General features: G+C 40.5%; 1 protein-coding gene across 14 annotated transcripts in view; it reads left to right on the top strand.

The window, feature by feature from the left end:
* The window catches only part of otofa (otoferlin a), a 77233-nt gene that overhangs the window by 14498 nt on the left and 43455 nt on the right, over nt 1–19280 (top strand). For all 14 annotated transcript variants that reach the window (XM_020714490.2, XM_020714489.2, XM_078943070.1 and 11 more), the window contains exon 3: nt 10546–10634. In XM_020714490.2, coding sequence (XP_020570149.1) covers nt 10546–10634 — 89 coding nt within the window. The remainder of the gene's footprint in view (nt 1–10545; nt 10635–19280) is intronic.

Here is a 19280-nt window from a genome sequence, read left to right as displayed (position 1 = left end):
CTGCTTTGTGTAAAATCTGTTGGCATCAAAAAAGGTTCTTCGGCTTCACAAGTAAGAACACTATTTAAGCATTTCGATCATTTTAAGAGGCTTCAGTGCCCCTTTTGACAGAATAAAACAGCAGAGACTGACGTGATTCACTGCGTGAACACAAAGACCATAAACGTGTGCTGGGTTCTGATGAAGCGCCCCCCTGTGGTCTCCTTGGTTTATTGAAGTCCAGTGTTTCCTGAAATCAACGCCTTGGATTTATTATGGTTTTTTGAAAGAAGCAACTTTAGCAGGGTCATTATTAAAAAATATGCTCAATTAACCTTTTTTTTAACCTTCAGACCATAATTATGAAAAATGCAACTATATTTATAAAATTATGAGACAGCATTTAGTTCAAACAAACAAAAGTAAAGGGTCTCCAAAATGACAGCCAAAATTAATTGTCCTACATCACCAAATAAATGTAATGAGATGCAAATCAATTTAATACTGTTTTCTGCAAAGGCCTTTTTGTGAAGCTTTTAAAACTACCGAGGTAAAGTCATTACTTGACAACTTTTCTGATGTGTTTAGTTTTATTCTTCATGATTTGAAAATCCAAAAACCAACCTTAATGAAATCCAAATCTCATGTAAAAATCAGTGCAGACAATTCTGCACACTTTTATTTTACCACACTATAATTTTAGAAAACTGATATTTGCACAGCATTTTATCATTCTGCACAGGCTGTATTTGTTTTAGAGTACTTCTCCATCCACTGCTACAGTGAGAACAGACAGAAAAACGTCAACTGTGTCTTTTTTTTCAACTGTGTAAATTAATCATTCTGAGCAGCAGCACACAAACGTCTCATTTCAGGTCCTCCAAGCTTGTTGGTCTGTCACTTTTCCCTCTGGCTGCTTTGAGATTGTGAGAAATGTTCCTAATCCTAGTCCCTTAAGCCCTTGACACTGACAAAACAGTGACTAACAGGAGGAAATAAAATGGAGTGGCAAAGACTTACAGTCAGGCGAAATGAGCAAAATATGAAAGATGGGGATTTAAATACAAGAAATGCTGCAGGAATTTTGCAGAAGCAGGAGTACAGTAAGACATATATGATACCAAAAGAAAAAAAAAGGAAAGTGTAAACACATGCTGTTCTTTCCCTGAAGAACTTTAGTTTTTTTTTCCTTTTTGTTTCTCAGATGCCGCCAGAAAAACATGTTTTTTTTACTGGCTCGTAAGCAGAGCTGCTTCCTTTGTTGATAACTAGCTCTTTTGTTTTCAGTGTAATCAGGAAAATGGCAAAATGGCACACATTAACACTGAGAGAATGTCTGCACACTGAGAGCAATGCAAGATATTAAAGTAGACAAAAAGAGAAATGTGTCTGAATAGATTTAAAATTGTGAAATGTATTACTGGTGAGGCTGCGCAACAGTAACAAGTACAGAGTTGAGTTCTACATGCACCGTGATCTCTTCTGACACCCTGTCCAAAGTCCTGCATTTTCCGAGGGGTCATTGGCATCACTGCATCAATGAAATGTCCAGCATTCCTTTCTGACCTCTTCTGCATCCACTACTTTCTGAGACTGTTTGTTCATGTGTGTCTATATGTGTGAGAGTGCTCCTTGTGTCCACTTTTATCTTGACTCCTGCAAATGCTCAAGTAATTCCTGTCTGCATCTTTGTCCTGGTCTCTGCATTCTTCGCATGGCTCAGTAAGCTCAGTCCAGCCTCTGGAACTGAGGGCCATTAACATAGAGTTGTACTTCTTGTTGCTTTATGCATGGACTAGCAGCATGCCTTTGAACTAGGCCTGCGTGGGGAATCTGTATTCATTATTCATTGCATGGTGGGGCTTTTAGCCGCAGAACACCAGGGCTTTCCCCTGCAAAAGCTAGACAGAAGCGGAGCACAGAACAGAGAGTCCTGCACCACATGTAGCTTGGAGGTTCAGTCTAGCTGCTGCAGAAGCAATCAATGTGTGTGTGTTTATGATAAGATGGTGTGTTCCTGATTTTCCTACAAAGTGTATAGAAAACTAAATGATGCAGATAATGCTTGGGGAATAATTATGCAAGCAAAAAGGAATACAAGCACTACGTAACGGCTAAAATAGCTCCACGTTTGGTGTATCTGACTTTTTAATGGGAGTCTTGGGATTATGTAACTCAGATTCCCCTTCCCTTTTTACTTTTTTATCACTGGAGCATGTGCCTCATTCCTTCAACTGAAAGTTCTTCCGAAACATCACAGGAACTTTACTCTGACTCCGTTTTAAAGAATATTAATTGAACATTAATTTTCAGCGGACAGTTTCATATGAGCTTCAGGACGTCGCCACACTTCTGCTGATAAAAACAAAGAGGCTGATAAGAGCTGGTCTCAGCTGTGCCAGCCATTCATTTCTGATAACTAAAGGAGGAAATACAATATTACCCTCTGGGCTTCTCTTCAAGCAAAGTTCTGAAAACTTGTCCTCATCAAAGTTAATATTTTTCCCTTTTGTGTCTCAGATTGTCTAGGTTGAAACTGCCTACGTAATTTAATCTGCAAATGTCAAAGATATGTTCGTTTTGCCGACCTCTTTCTAAATCTACAAAGTTATAATGCTGCAACGCACACAATGAATAATAAATAAAATAAATAATTAATAAAGTATCTTAATTTGGCCAGTCTTCTATTTTAATGTGGCAAACAACCTGGCATTGATTGCCAAAAATGGAAACATTTTAAAAAGTAAACTTTCTGTTATTTTCACATTTTTGCAGCATTCTGTTAAGATAAAGAAAGGTGTTTCTATATTTAAATTTGTGTACTGTATAGCTATGTTCACATCGTCCTTCACCACTTTTCAATAAAAAATTGATGATAACATAAATCCCTGTTTCGGGTTTTTGCGTTTATGCGTAGCTATGGACATTTCAAGACCATTTTTGGGTTCTATGCACAAAAAGTGGAAAGTTAACAAGTCAGGAACTCGGATTTGGTAGCATGGTGTCCTTTTTTTATTCTTCTTCTTCTTCTTTCTCTTTCGGCTTTTCCCATCAGGGGTCGCCACAGCGAATCATCGTCCTCCACCTCACTCTATCATGGACATCTTCTACCCTAACATTAGCCAACTTCATGTCCTCTGTTAAGACATCCATGTATCTCCTCTTTGGCCGTCCTCTTGCCCTCCTGCCAGGCAGCTCCATCTCCAACATCCTTCTACCAATATATCCACTATCCCTCCTCTGAACATGTCCAAACCATCTCAGTCTGGCTTCTCTGACTTTGTCGCTGACACAGGCAACATGAGCCGTCCCTCTGATGTCTCTGTACTTTTCCATCAACATTCTCAAAGCAAAAATGGCATCAGTGGTGCTCTTACGGGGCATGAAACCATACTGCTGCTCACAAATCTCCACCTTCTTCCTAAGCCTGGCTTCCACTACTCTTTCCCACAGCTTCATTGTGTGGCTCATCAACTTTATTCCTCTATAGTTGCTGCAGTTCTGCGTGTCACCCTTGTTCTTAAAGATTGGGACCAGAACGCTTCTCCTCCATTCCTCAGGCATCTTCTCACTCTCTAAAATCCTATTGAACAACCTTGTTAGAAATTCCACTGCTGTCTCTCCTAGGCACTTCCATACCTTCACAGGTACGTCATCAGGACCAACGGCCTTTCCGCTCTTCATCCTTTTCAGAGCCTTCCTAACCTCATCCTTTCCAATCTCTGCTACTTCCTGCTCCACAACAACCACATCTTCCTCCCTTCTTTCCCTGTCATTTTCCTCGTTCATCAGCTCCTCAAAATACTCCTTCCATCTTTTCTGTACACTCTCTTGGGTTGTTAGCACCTTTCCATCTCTGTCCTTAATCACCCTTATCTGTTGCACGTCCTTCCCATCTCTGTCTCTCTGTCTGGCTAGCCTGTACAAGTCCTTCTCTCCTTCCTTTGTGTCTAACCTGTCATATAGCTCATCGTAAGCTTTCTGTTTGGCCTTTGCCACCTCTCTCTTCACTTTACGCTGCGCTTCCTTGTACTCCTGTCTACCTTCCTCAGTCCTTTCTACATCCCACTTCCTTTTAGCCAACCTCTTCCTCTGGACGCATTCCTGTACTTCCTCATTCCACCACCAAGTGTCTTTACCGTCTTTCCTCTTTCCAGATGACACACCTAGCACCTTCCTACCTGTTTCCCTGATAATCTCTGCTGTAGTTTCCCAGTCCTCTGGAAGCTCATCCTGACCACCCAGGACCTGCCTCAACTTCTGCCTAAATTCCTCACAAGTTTCTTCATTCTGTAGCTTCCACCACTTGGTCTTCTTTTCTGTTTTCCCTCTCTTCTTCTTCCTGACCTCCAGAGTCATCTTACACACCACCATGCGGTGCTGTCTGGCTACACTCTCTCCTACCACCACTTTGCAGTCATTAACCTCTCTCAAATGACCTCGTCTACATAGGATGTAGTCCACCTGAGTACTCCTACCTCCACTTCTGTATGTCACTCTATGTTCCTCTCTCTTCTGGAAGTAAGTGTTGACTACAGCCATTTCCATCCTCTTCGCGAAGTCCACCACCATCTGTCCCTCCAGATTCCTTTCCTTCACACCAAACCTGCCCATCACCTCCTCATCACCTCTGTTGCCCTCACCAACATGCCCATTAAAGTCTGCTCCAATAACAACTCTCTCTCCTCTGGGAAAACTCTCTATGACCTCATCCAACTCACTCCAGAATCTCTCCTTCACTTCTAACTCACAGCCAACCTGTGGCGCATACCCACTGACTACATTCACCATCACCCCTTCAATTTCTAACTTTAGGCTCATCATCCTGTCTGAGACTCTTTTCACCTCTAGAACACTGTTTACAAACTCCCCCTTCAGAATCACTCCTACCCCGTTTCTCTTCCTATCAACACCATGATAGAACAGTTTGTATCCTCCTCCAATACTACGTGCCTTGCTGCCCTTCCACCTTGTCTCCTGCACACACAGTACATCTACCTTCCTTCTCTCCATCATGTCTGCCAGCTCTCTGCCTTTCCCTGTCATTGTGCCAACGTTAAGAGTCCCTATTCTCAAACCTATGTTCCTGCCTTTTCCCTTCTCTCTCTGGCCACGGACCCTTCTGCCTCCCCTCTTTCTTCCACCAACAGTAGTCAAATTTCCACCGACACCCTGTAGGTTAACAGCATCGGTGGCGGTCGTTGTTAACCCGGGCCTCGACCGATCCGGTATGTCTAAAGTGTTGTGGATGATTCGCATGGTTATTTTGGCAATTTTTACGCCGGATGCCCTTCCTGACGCAACCCTCTCTATTTATCCGGGCTTGGGACCGGCACAGAAGTTACTGGCTTGCAACCCCTGTGGCTAGATTTGCAACCCCTGTGGCTAGATTAGTGTCCTTTTTTTATTCAATGATTTCAATTAAATTCAGTTTTATGTATATAGCCCAAATACACAACAATAGTTGTCTCAGTGGGCTTTGTACCAGTAATTGTAAGGTAAACAGACAATCAAAAAGGATCATAAATGCGTAGAATTCAATGGGATGATACTAAAACTTTAACTAAACAGATTAAACTAAACTGGCATCCCTGCCCGTAGACCCCCGTTTGCGGTAAGGTAAAAGTCCTAAAAAACTGGAATCCGGAAAAAAACTAAGAAACCTGAGGGGTGCCCACATGAAGGAGGGATCCTCCCCCAGGACGGACAGGCAATGTACCAGAACTCATAGAAAGAATTATCTCATCAAACGCTACAACTACATATTTAAAGTCCAGCAAATTATCTTCATCCAGATGGAGTTGGGGGATGGCTGGGGGCGCGAGACGAGCCGGAGACAGGATCCACAACCAGGTGTAGGAGCAGTGGTAGAGGCAAGTCAGAGACGAAGTACATGGTCAGGTACAGGAGCATGGATGAGCAAAATGGAATCTGGACGTGCTCCCACTCACCTGAAGGGGAGTGGGATAGAGGGACAGTACATGAATCACACTGCACCAAACAGAGGCATGGAGAACTAAATGATAAATAAATGATCAAGAATAGAGGAGAAAAGGAGAGTAAAAGTAGATGAGAAAAGAGGACAGAACCCCTGTGCACCATAGTTACACCAAATCTTTCTTATATTGGAATGGAGCTGTGAAAGAAAAAGCCTGGAGCAATATTTGCAATATTTGCACTACTTTGACATTTCACCTCTTCCAGCTGTAGGTGGCCGACATACTGTACATATTAAACAGTAGAAAAAGCCCCTCCCTGCTTGTCCAGTGTGAACACCGTGTGCTGAATGTGCTGAATATGCGTCACATACCTGGTGTAACCATACCGTAACATTTTGGTAAACCTTTTCCTAACTAGTCTAACTGCTACAAACATTATGTGGCTTGAATTGAGCCATAACAATAAGTGATACATGGTTTAAAACCAAAATGGCTGCTCAAAGCCATTCCTTGAAAGCATTTAATAGAAATTGTAAATCTCTTCATTTTTATGTATAATCCCGTGCTTTCATAATCAGAGCTTTTCAGTGAACATGTCATCCATGTCTTTATGACTTCAGTCTTCTTAGCGTTTTCTCAAGCAGTCACTTCAACTCCTTCAAGCTGAAGGAATTATGCCCAGATCCCCACCACTTCACTTCACACCGAAGACATCATTAATGCAAAAGGCTTTCTAAGTTGACTATTAGTGTTTTGGGACTTAGCTGAAGCCATTGACTGATGGCTCATCATTTGAGCAGCTCTCACATGTGGGCATCTCCTGGATGATTAAAGTGAGCAGGAAAGCACCAGTGTGAGCTCAGTTCCAAACCACTTCCCAAAATATTTAGATAATCAAGTTATACGAGCACAAACCATAGCACTATGTAGGTTGTGCTCTTAAACCGATAAGATCCCCCGTTCACTGCTTTTTTCAGATAATAAAAAACTTTATGCATTATACCAGTCTTTTCTCTGCAGATTATATTTCAGCCGTTTTTTTTTCTCCCATCATCTTGATCATCAGTGGGAGAAAGACGAGAATCAGTTTGCCTGCAGGACAAAACAAACACGGCCAGTGTTTGAAACAGTTTTCAACTTCATCAGTTTTTCACACTCCAGGCAACTTCATGGAAGAGCTTTCCCATCTCTAACATTATGAATAAATGATGACTTCAGCAGAGTAACTTTACTGCTGGAGTGAAGCTTTTCACTCCAAATTTGCTGCACAAACATAAACTGTAAAAAAAGAGATAGTTTCAGTTGTTTTACCACATTCTGAGAGTCAGAAGACTGGTAAACAATGTTGACTCAGTTCATCCAGGGAGGGTCAAGAATTGGATATTTTGTTTTTCCAACACTAACTCTTTTTTCATATTGATTTAAACAGAAGCTATGTGAAATAATTGGTTTTACACATGAGGGCATCAGAAAATCACATGACGGGGAGGTTCTCATCCTCCGTGTCCATGGCAACAATCATAAAACACGAAAAAGTACACTTGGAAACTGAGGGTGACCCGGTCATCCAGCTGATCTCCTCAGAGAGAGACGCAGGATCACAGCAGTCTGCAGCATTTAGCCCACTGCAGCCTCAGACGATGTGGTTGGTGAGATAATCTCCGACAATTTTAATGAGCAGCCTCGCTCCGCCAAGTACTCTCAGCATCCATGAACTGCAGCTAAAATAGTTGAGTCTGGATAGATCTTTAAAAATAAAAGAAGCCCATCCTGGGATTTTTCTTCTTCTTTTTCTACGTCTCATCGCCCAAATGATTAGTGACGTTCAGTGCTGAAGAAAAATGCAGTAGTTTCTCATTAGTCTCAGATACTGGATACTCATGTCTATATCTTTTCCTGTTTTTTGATTAGTGTACAATGTATTTTCTTTTTATTTATGTTTAAGTTTAATCAATTTTTTTTGCAGCCAATTTAGATGTTTTCCTATTTCAAAACTGAGATTAAAAAAAATAAAATGTACAGCACCTTTTTCAATCTCGAATCTTATATATAATTTTTTATTTAGACCAACGTGAATGAACTGTGAGGTTTTGCATTTCAAAGCAGATAGTGGCAAAATAAGGTTAATATATTTATGATTTTTTTTTTTTGCTGGGTGTAACCCTTGTGCTATCCTAGCCACTTTAACATTGGGAGTTGGGTCATGTGGACCCACTAGACAGTACACCGAACCTTTTTTCTTCAATGATTTGTGATCTTCACGGGTCTCCATGGATTACATGAAATCTTTCCACCTTTATCCACCTTTGTCATGGTAGGAAGAACACGTCAATGTAAGGGTGGGGTCATCTAAGATAGCACAAGGGTTAATTTGTACCCTGTAAGACTGAATTACCATCAGAGTAAAAATTTGTCATGAGATGAACACAGGGATCTTTGCTGATATAATCTATCCAACCTCACAGGTGTGCCATATCACAATGGAGATAAGACAGCATGATTATTGTATAAGTGTGCCGTAAACTGGCCACAGTAAAAGGCTTTTGTAACATGGTGTTTTGTGTAATTGGGGTGGTCTGGTGTGATTTGCATCTTTTGTGCTCCTGGGAAATTAAAATGTGTGTCTATACTTTCTTGAGGAAGATAAATAAAAACTAATCTCATGCTGCTTTGCATCTCTTTGGATAATGCTGTAGTAAGTCCTGTCGTTTCTATTTGAGCATCATTACTCCAACTCTCAGGTTTCTTCTTCTGTTTTTTTTATCACTAAAGACCACTTAATGAGATCTGGCAGTGAAATTCAAGTAGACTGCAGAAATGTTCAGGGGAAGCAAAAGGAGTTAGACCTCACCTTCCTGTTGTGTGGGATAAACAAGAGCACATACTTCAGGTGTGGGGTCAAAAGCTCTGACAGAAAGTTGTGCATACAGATGCAAGCATGGTCCCAGATCTGAACAGGAGCAGGTGGAAACCACAGGGTTCAGTAATGGGACACTGGATAAATCTCTTTCCTGACATCATGCAGGCTTTTTATGACAGAGAGATTGTAAACTCCAGGGGGTGGATGAGATTTTAATCACCTGTTCAACCTTCAGCACTTCTGCAGCCTGTTTGCAAAGATGCAGTAAAATATAGGCTTTTAGCAGAATTTAAATGAAAAGTGACCATGTTTTTATCATTATGATGAGGACGGTATAAACATTTGCTTGTGGAGTTAATAATTTTTAAATACTTTTGATATATTTAGTGTGTACTTGCTTTTGGACATAAAATCAAAGGCAAACATTAAATAATTGAGCTGAATTATTGAAGTAAGTCATGAGTTATGGGGATTTTTTTCCCTGACGCACTCTTAATCAATCCTTCTGCTAAAATTCTTTTTTTTCTTATATACTTCTGCATAACTATGAGATGTTCGTGGAATTTAGCTACATATTAGGTGTTTTGTTCACATTTGAGAAATGCTTTGAATGCATTCGTTTTCAAAATCAAGGTTTCATTCAGGGGAATGCTGACAGAGGCCTTGAATTAGATGCAACACACCGATCGATTTTCATAAATGCCAAACATCATACTCTATAATGGATTGGGCTGTCAGTTTTTAATATGTACACTCATCTGTGAAATATATTGAATAGACATCACGCTTGACCTTTCAGCTCTCTGTTTTCGAGGATACACTGCTCTTCTATCTCTGGATTTGGGTTTTGGTCAGCACTTTTATGAGAATGTTGTTGGATGATATCAATGTTTTCTCTTTCTCAGCTTATACTGTTATTATCAAAATGCATTGCAGATGACCTCAAAGACGTTTCTGAACTTTTTTCACTAAACCTCCTTAGTTTTTTAAGTTGTTGTTTAGCTGCCAGATCTAAATTTGGATAAACATTTTAAGGCAGTCACTAAAGAGCCCATCATCTTAAAATATTTCAAAGATTAAATATCTGATGTCTTAGCAGAACTTGGAGAAACTAGTTGATGCGTTCATCTTTAGTCGTCTTGACAGTGTCTTTTCTGTACTACTAATATAAAAAAAAAAATCAGGAACTGATGCTTATTCAGAACTCTGCTGCTTAGGACCAAATAAGTAGATAACATCAGTCCAGTCCAGTTCTGAGGTTTGACACTGGCTACGTTTCTGCCAGAGGATTGACTAAATCTCTGTTACTGGTTTACAAAGCTTTGAATAGTTTAGCACTACCAACAAGACCTCTCCACTCATCTCCACTTTTGACAGTTCCTAGTGTCAAAACCAAACGCGGAGAAGCTGCATTGAGCTTCTATGCTCCACATATCTAGAACAGATTTCCAGAAAGCCTTAGCTCAGCTGAAACATTAAGTTTATTTAGGTCCAGGTTAAAGACCCACATGTTATCAGCTGTTCTTTGTTTCTTGAAGCTCTCTTTTAAATTCAGTTCTTTTGACATTTAATTTTTTGAAAAAAACTTCGACATGTCTTTATGCACAAAATCTGATATGCACATAGACTTGGCTTGGCTAGCTGAAATAACAAAAATAAAAAATAAAAATATCCAAGTAAAATGAGTCAAAGCACCAATTTAGAGTGTGTTTTTACTGTATTTTTTAAAAATAATTTTATTGTGTTGACGTGTTGCTTCTGTTGCAGACGTTTCGATGGCCCATTGCCAGCAGGCTGGATGAAAACGAGATGCTGGAGATCCAAGTGTTCAATTATAGTAAAGTTTTCTCTAACAGGTGAGATTTAGTTAATTATACAAAGCTTCTTTTAACACTTTTTCAAATAATTTTCATCTTATAGGGATCATTTTATCACTGTACATGTGTGACTGAAAAAGAAGGATGCCTAAACTTAATCAAGGAAGTTAACATGAAGTAAACTGAGTTGGACTGGATAACTTAATCGTTTCCGTAAGCCTGCAGAAAGTGGAACATCCTCCGTACAATCTGTGTGATGCCTCAAGAGATCAAGCTACAGATGCAAGATGGGAACTTTATGAACAAGTGTAGACCTCTGCACCATTTGGGTGTGACTTTCTGGTGATGTTTTATCTCTAAGACGCTAATAGAGAGCATTTTTAAATAGGCCAAACTTTTTGAAGAAAAAAGTTAGACTAAGAGCTGCTTGGTATCCATCCATACCTAAATCCTTACCTGTGCAGAGTCATGGGGTTTTGGGGGATTATCCCAGCTTATGTAGTCAGAAGCGGTATTATTTGAAAATTTTGTGCAGGCCACATACTTGAAATATGACTAAGGCTAGGTTCACACTGAAGGCTGAAACGACCCAAATTCATATTTTATGCCCTTATGCGACCTGTATCTGATCTTTTCATAGATCCGATCTTATCAAATGTGACCCAGACCACTTGGGTATGTGGTCCTGAATCCGATACGCATCTGATCTTTTGAAATGCGACCTCCGTCTGAACGGCCAGGCCACATGTATCCGACCCGTACGCCATTGATAAGCTACAAACCCCATAATTCTGCGTTGAAGTGGGCGGGGATGAGAACATAAACATCAACCATGGCGGGCGATGCTGCTGAGACCAGTCAGTGGAAGGGAAGCGAGGTCACCGATTGGATTAATATTAGGGGTGACAGCTCTATTCAGGCCAAACTCGAGGGAACTTATCGCAACCGGGCAGTTTTTGAAAATTTTTCCAGCGAAATGTTCGAGCGTGGTGTTGAACCTTTCCCGCGATGACTTTTTATCCTTTCCGACCGTGGTCAGAAGCGTGGGGGAGACTTTCTCCAGGGCCAAAGGCGGATCCTCCTTCGGGTTCACATTTCTGTTCGGACCCTCAGATTCTCCAGAGCGGGTTAATAAAGAGTCAATAGCAGTTCTGCTGGAGGGAACCTTCATTTATTACTGTTCTCCTTCCTCCCAAACACACAACATGAATGCGCGCCCCCACTGCCCCTCCCATTCCCTACTCTGTGCTGCATGCGCTCTCTCCTCTCTCAACACACACGCGCTCGGCCCCAGCACATACACAGCCCCATTCCACAGCAGTGGGTACAGACGATCCTGGCTCCAATGCCTTCTTAAAATGAGAAGATTGTAATTGTGCTGGCTCCTTTGTGAAAATAAATGTAATAATGCAAAAAGAGCTCCACTGTTGACCACAATGTCGTTGACATCCATTGTTAATGTTAGCTACTTCCGCAAACAACGAGTGACTTCGTTCACCGTTGAGTACTCTTGTGCGAGTGCGGGTCACTTCTGGGTCATTTCACAGTCACACAGGAGATCACAAAAATTCACATTTAATTGGAAATTTGAACAGCCTTGCAAAAAAATTGAGTTTTTTCAAAAAGTCGGAATGGAGCATTAAGCCCTGCAGTGTGAACGTAGCCTATGTTGTCTTTTTAAACTGTGGGGAAAAGCTAGAGTGCTTGGAGAGGGCTAGTTTAATTAAAGGGTGAATACACCACCTTTATGCAGGGGGACTGAGCTGGGATTGGAACCAGCAGCTTCTGTCTGTGAGGTAGTACCATACCACTGTTCAGCCCCGACCTAGATATAATACTCGTGAAAACAAATAGGTCATATTGAGGCACAAAAAGGAAACACTTTTTTTTCCCTTTAGTTTGCTGCTATGCAGATAGTTTTTCAGAAGAACACCAAAACAAAACAAGTTGATGAACCTTCACATTTCACAACATAGCTGCATGTCTGTAGCTATAAAGGAAAATGAATCTTTTGCTGTAATTTACATGGCTCTACATGGTGGCTTTGCATCTACCCACAAAGAAAGAGGTCCCAATTATTAACCTTTCCACCTCCCAACTTGATAACCTCATCAGTTAAAGACCCACTCCGACAAAAATTGTGTTTTTGACATATTCTTGTGGCATTTTTGTGATTATGGAGAAAATATCTGAAGAAATTTAAGCTCAAATTTGTATTTCTGAGTACTGGTATTTCCTTATTTAAATAGCTATGAATCAGGAGTAGACGAAAAAATGTAGTTTGAAAAATAGCTTATTTGTGGGGTAGAAAATTAATTGGGTGAGCCACCAGCTTCCTGAGTCACAGCGCTGAGCATTTTTGTTTTCCTCGTCCAAGCTGGCATCTGCCTCAAAACTGTACGGCTGGATAGCTCCAATATTGCTCATCATTTTTGTTGAGCAGGTAATGTTAGGGCAACGGTCCCGCCCACAACTCAGAGGTAAATTTCAAATGAACTCCTGCTGCTCTGTGGTAACTGTGTCTTAGAGAATGACACAGATTTTTATTTTGGCTAAAAACAGCTTTTTCACATGTAAAATTCATAACTGGGAACACTTTTTGAATGGATCAAAGGATGATTGGAGTGTGACAAAAGGAATGGAAGGTGTGAGGGGGCTAGAGCGCTATTTTTTTCAATGCATATTTTTTCATGACTCAATTAGGTGTTCAGCCTCACCATGTATGACAAGTGGTATGTAAATAAAGATTTTGATTTGATTACCATCTGAGGAGATTTGCTGCTAACAGGACGGGGAGGGTGTGAAGTCTGCAGCCTACAATCACAGGTGATTGTTCTGTCATCTCTCATTGGTGTGGTCACATGTTCATTATGACTCAATCACAGTATTGACAGGAGAAGATTCCAGTCATGCATCTTTAGGTAACATCACAAAGAGTTTTAGAAGAGCAATCGTACCCCAACAAATATCTGTTATAACGGCAACAGAAAAGTGATCACTCGTACTTCTGCATGAAAGGGCCTTAAGTAAATGTGTCTGAAACACAGACCGTGACTCCCCAAACATGTCATCTCAATTTATCTTGACAGTGTTGACCACTCCAGCTTTTCTTGCTGTTTGTTCCACATGCGTGACAGCAGGACATGCTGTTTGTTTCCAAAAGAACCCAGGGGCCGTACAAACTTTACCCCAATTTGATCCATGCGAGAAAAGCGGTGCCAAACACCATTTTACCGTAAACAGTTTGTGGTCTCAGCGCCTGCTGCATTTGTCACAGCCTGTGACCAATTCAAATTGACACATTGCAAGTGTTTTTCAACTAAGAGAGAACAAGCTGAAATTTCCCAAGAGCTTGACCTAAATGGATTAAATGGCCTGTGTAACACATTGGAAACCACAAAGCTGGCCATGAGTCAGTTTACCTTTAAGATGGAGCCACAGGTAATGAAATGCCAATAAAGCAGGCCCCACTGACATTCCTGCCATCTCTTTATGCTGATTATCAGCTCAACACAAAAACCTAACTGGAGTATTTGATTAGAAACCAACATTTTACACACAGTTTTCTTCCATTTTCAAATACGTTTTTTTTTTTGAAGATTTTTGACACAACTTGTTGCTTTTTAGAACTGAAGATAATAATAAGAGCGGATCTACAAGCTAATGTTTCATCAGTATAGCAAAGTGTGTACTAAAGCATTTGTTCAGGGTAATGTGCTGAAATTGGCTAATTAAACTTCCCACCCCTTCACTTCACTGCCTGTTTCTTTCATTTTCCTCACCTCCTCTGGATGATACTTTGTTCTGTCGTCTCCAGCTAATTTACTGTGGATTTTTGAGCTATTTCGAATATAAATGAGATTATAAACAATTTTCCTCTTTATTTTCTTGGTTGATTGATGTGTTTTTGATGCATTAAACTAATAATCAGTGGCCATCCCAAAATGTACGTCCATCAGATTCAGCAATAATTATAGAAATGATTTGCTGAAGGAGACAGAATAGAGAAGTAGTACAAATGTCCAACAGAGAGACCAAAAAACAGGAAGTAAAAGAACAGAAATGTCTCTAATGGCACAGGTTGAGGAAATCACATTATCCACACAGTCAGTTTAGTTGGTATGCTTGTCTCTGGGGGGACCTAAATGATGCCTGCATGCACATGTCAGTATTGGTTGTTGTTTGACAGTGTGCTGTGTGGTTGTTGACTCCTTGCCACTTAGGAAGCAGACTGAAGGTTAAAAGTAAGTGACAGGAGTGTAGGACAGAGTAACAGCAGCTCCTCACCGTGGCAGATCCAATCTGTCGGCAAGATTTCAGGAGCTGCCATTAGTTAAGTTGAGAGAAAGAAGGTTTACTGCACTGGGGTCATGTATTTTAAGACCGTTAGCTTCATTTCTATTTAGGGTAGTAGTCATTTTTGATAGGATTCAAGCTTAAAACATAAATGATCAAACACAAAGTGTTAAAGACCTACTCTGATCATCTTTTAATCTATTGTAAAAGCATCCAAGTTATCTTTTAATTATGACTATGCCATTTTTAGCCAAAGCAACAAAAAAAATGTCATTTTTTTAGGACGTAGTTTCTGCAGAGCGTCAGAAGTTTGTTAGAAATTTGTCTCTGAGTTGTGGGCAGGGGTGTTGGCCAGGACTTGGCCTGTGTTGATTTCCTACCATCCATTTTTTTTCACTTTCTCCTGCTAGCCCACAGCCCCTCGCACCCCCCAGCCTAACATTACCGGTACAAAAAATAAAATGGCAAGCCATTTTGGAGCCATACAGTTCTTAAGACAGTTACCAGCTCAGACGAGTAAAACGAAGAAGTCCATAGATCCAGTCGTCTATAAGTGGATGGATCTGAATGGAGCGGAGCAGGGAGTCTATGGCCCGTCCATCCTATTTTCTGTGTACAAACACAGTCATTATTAAACTGCATTTTTTTTGTCCGCTCCTGATTCACAACAATGGAACAAAGAAATGCTCAGAAATGCAATTTTAATCCCAATTTTCAATACATATGTCCTCCATCATCAGAAGAATGCCTCAAGAACATGTTAACCCTTGCTTTACCATTGGGAGTTGGGTCATCTAGACCCACTAGACAGTGCTCTGAACCTTTTTTCTTCAATGATTTGTGATCTTCACTGGTGTCCATGGATTACATGAAATCTTTTCCACCTTTGTCATGGTAGGGAGAACACGCCAATGTAAGGGTGGGGTCATCTAAGATAGCACAAGGGGTTACGAACACCAAAAACAAAAGATTTTAGTGGATACTACAATCAAAATAGTTTAATTTAATGGAACACAGCCAATACATTCTGTATGTGGTACAGATAATTATAAATCCCGTAACCCTTGTGCTATCCTAGGCACTTTAATGTTGGGAGTTGGGTCATCTAGACCCCACTATACAGTGCTCTGAACCTTTTTTATTCCCTGATTTGTGATCTTCACTGGTGTCCATGGATTACATGAAATCTTTCCAGCTTTATCCACCTTTGTCATGGTAGGGAGAACACATCAGTGTAAGGGTGGGGTCATCTAAGATAGCACAAGGGTTAACTGCTTCCAGAACATGTGATCATTGTGCTGGTCTTTAAAGATTTTTTACTTCATTAACAAATAACTCTAAGTTCAAATAATTGGTAAACTTTAGTAGAGAAAGATTAGAATGTTGTGTCCCCAGAGGCTGCTATCTTTGTCCTCTTTTTTCCATTTTTACCTAAACTATGGACTCATAGCCATAATTATACAACAAAGAAACAAACTGCTATTCAAAGGCAATTTTTCAAATCATAATCTGTAGTGAAACAATGGTGAATGCAAACATAAATTTAAGGTGTCTTGAAGTTCAGTTGGTGCATCTGGACTTAAACGTTTTTAAGTCTTTTACTTTAAATCCAAACTCAATTCTCAGACATCACCTAAATGAATAAGAACCTTCATCAACGCGAATAAAAGATGGAATATGACGATGACTATCTTTTTTTAATCCCACTTTCTATATGTAGTCAGATTTTTGCAGGCAAAAGTGGCAGCCTAAACAATATATATATATATATATATATATATATATATATATATATATATATATATATATAATTGCCAAAAACACAGAAACATTATGATAGAGTTTTATATTTTTAGCTCTCAAAAACCACAAAAATTTAACTACCACCAACTAAACTGCACACATATACTAGAATTCTTATTTTGTGCAGAAAAGGTCTTGCAGGCATAGAAATGCAAACATGAATGCAACCTAACACACTGTTGTTGGTGAATAATTTAAGGTCAGACATAGCTGCTGTTGTTCTTCACACCTGCTTCATAAGTCCACAGGTTGCATCATTACCATGATAACTGATCTACTTCATCACTGTAAGCACCAGAACACAGCAAGGCCAGTGTGTCACACCCCTGCAAACATAAGTGTGGTCACATTACCACAACACAAAGCGGAGGCAGTGATCCGAGACATCGTTGGTGCTACAAGGGCAGGTTTCAGTTTTTGTTTTTGCTTTCAGAACATTACAGGGTACAGTATGTGAAATACTGTACCCTGTGTGTGTGTGTATGTGTGAAGCAAAGAGGAGGTCTCATGTTTGTACTGTCGGCATCACATTCAGCCCTAAGAACACAGGACTTGTGAGTCTGTTTGAGCCGAGCGCTAATTCAATCAAAACCAAAACACAATTTGAGAAAGAAAAACAAGCAAAACTCAACAACTGTGGAAATTTGATAGGAAGAAAAAACAGCAAAGGTTTTCTAAAACCAGAAAACGAAGAACATAACAGCTCTGAAAAGCATAAAAATGTATGCTGACCCACAGTCTATGGAGCTGAGCTTCTCACAAATCATAGTCTCACATTTTTTGCTGAGCAACAAACTCAGTCTTTTTAGATTTGTCTATAAGATAAAATATCTTGTCCAGGACATATTGATTTGATCATGAGCCTGTGTGTGTATTTTGTTGCTTAGAATTAGCATGACATCAACAATAAAGTCTGCGTTTGGGTTTTGATTTTTGAAAAGCACATTCATTTATTTTTCTGTATTCGAGGAGAGACAAAAAAATCTCTGAAATACACAGTTTTTGTTTGTATATTCTGTTTTTTGCTTTTTTAAAGACCGTGCATACTTTTATGCCATAAACACGGCATATCTGTGCATTCCGAAAACTGTTTGGTACCAAATTGGAGTAAGAGCTGCCCAACACACACCACTGATCTAAAAAAGCACCTTATACAAATTCTTGGAAATATTTTACTTTGTAAGTAAACATTTCAGTCAGACAACTCTTGCAGTAAGAAATATTTATTTGACATTTTTCCACATTCTTTAAGTTGGCATTCACATATTTTCGTTTGGCATAAGGCTCCGTTCAATTCCATAAAACTTCCATAAAATTTCCATAAAACTTTCGGGTAACAAAACCCCCCTTTACGGAGCCCACAGGTGGAAGCCGGGGAGGAGGGTGGGGCGAAGAATGAGCGCTGAAGGTAAGAAAGAATGAACAACTGCGCACCTGGCTTAAATAGGACGCTGAGCAGGTGAGTTAATTAACTGAACCGCCCTAGGGTATTTACCTGAAAAACACTGCAGCGAGTATCTGCCCGAAATACGATAAATCGTCATTTCAGTCAGACAACTCTTGCAGTAAGAAATATTTATTTGACATTTTTCCACATTCTTTAAGTTGGCATTCACATATTTTCGTTTGGCATAAGGCTCCGTTCAATTCCATAAAACTTCCATAAAATTTCCATAAAACTTTCGGGTAACAAAACCCCCAACACTAAAATCATCCAGAAGAAGAAAAGTGTGAATGTATAATCAATGTGTAATAAAATGGGGTGTGTTTTCGGCAGCATTCCATTTTCATTTCATTTCCCAGTATGACTGCTATGTGTGACCCGGCACCATTGACCGTTTGGGCCGCCCCCGTTCGAGTACAGCGCCACGAAGGGAACATGCTATCTAGTGGATCTGCTATGTGTGACCCGGCACCATTGACCGTTTGGGCCGCCCCCGTTCGAGTACAGCGCCACGAAGGGAACATGCTAACTAGTGGATCTACTATGTGTGACCCGGCACCATTGACCGTTGGGCCGCCCCCGTTCGAGTACAGCGCCACGAAGGGAACATGCTATCTAGTGGATTTGCTATGTGTGACCCGGCACCATTGACCGTTGGGCCGCCCCGTTCGAGTACAGCGCCACGAAGGGGACATGCTATCTAGTGGATCTGCTATGTGTGACCCGGCACCATTGACCGTTGGGCCGCCCCGTTCGAGTACAGCGCCACGAAGGGGACATGCTATCTAGTGGATCTGCTATGTGTGACCCGGCACCATTGACCGTAGGGTCGCTCCCGTTCGTGGAAACCACTAGATGAACATACTATCTGAAAGAGAGAGGGAAAGAAATAAAAGGGGAGCCAACATAAAATTACTTATACCTGATCTTAGAACGTAAGCTCACTTCCGCAAAACGCTGTGCAGAACTATAATTTAAACCGCCAAACAACCCGTATGATACACTAACTTAACATCCAATCCAAAGCTTCCGATGGCGTATGACATGCTTAACAGCCATTATTCAAACTTCTATTAAACTAAGAACAAGTTTGATGGCCATAAACTCTTCCATTTGGGCAACTATATATACACGCGCTTAAG

Source organism: Oryzias latipes, chromosome 24 (genome assembly GCF_053564925.1).
Source record: "Oryzias latipes strain Hd-rR chromosome 24, Olatipes_Hd-rR_3.1".
NCBI lineage: Eukaryota > Metazoa > Chordata > Actinopteri > Beloniformes > Adrianichthyidae > Oryzias > Oryzias latipes.
This window is presented reverse-complemented; position numbering and strand designations above follow the sequence as displayed.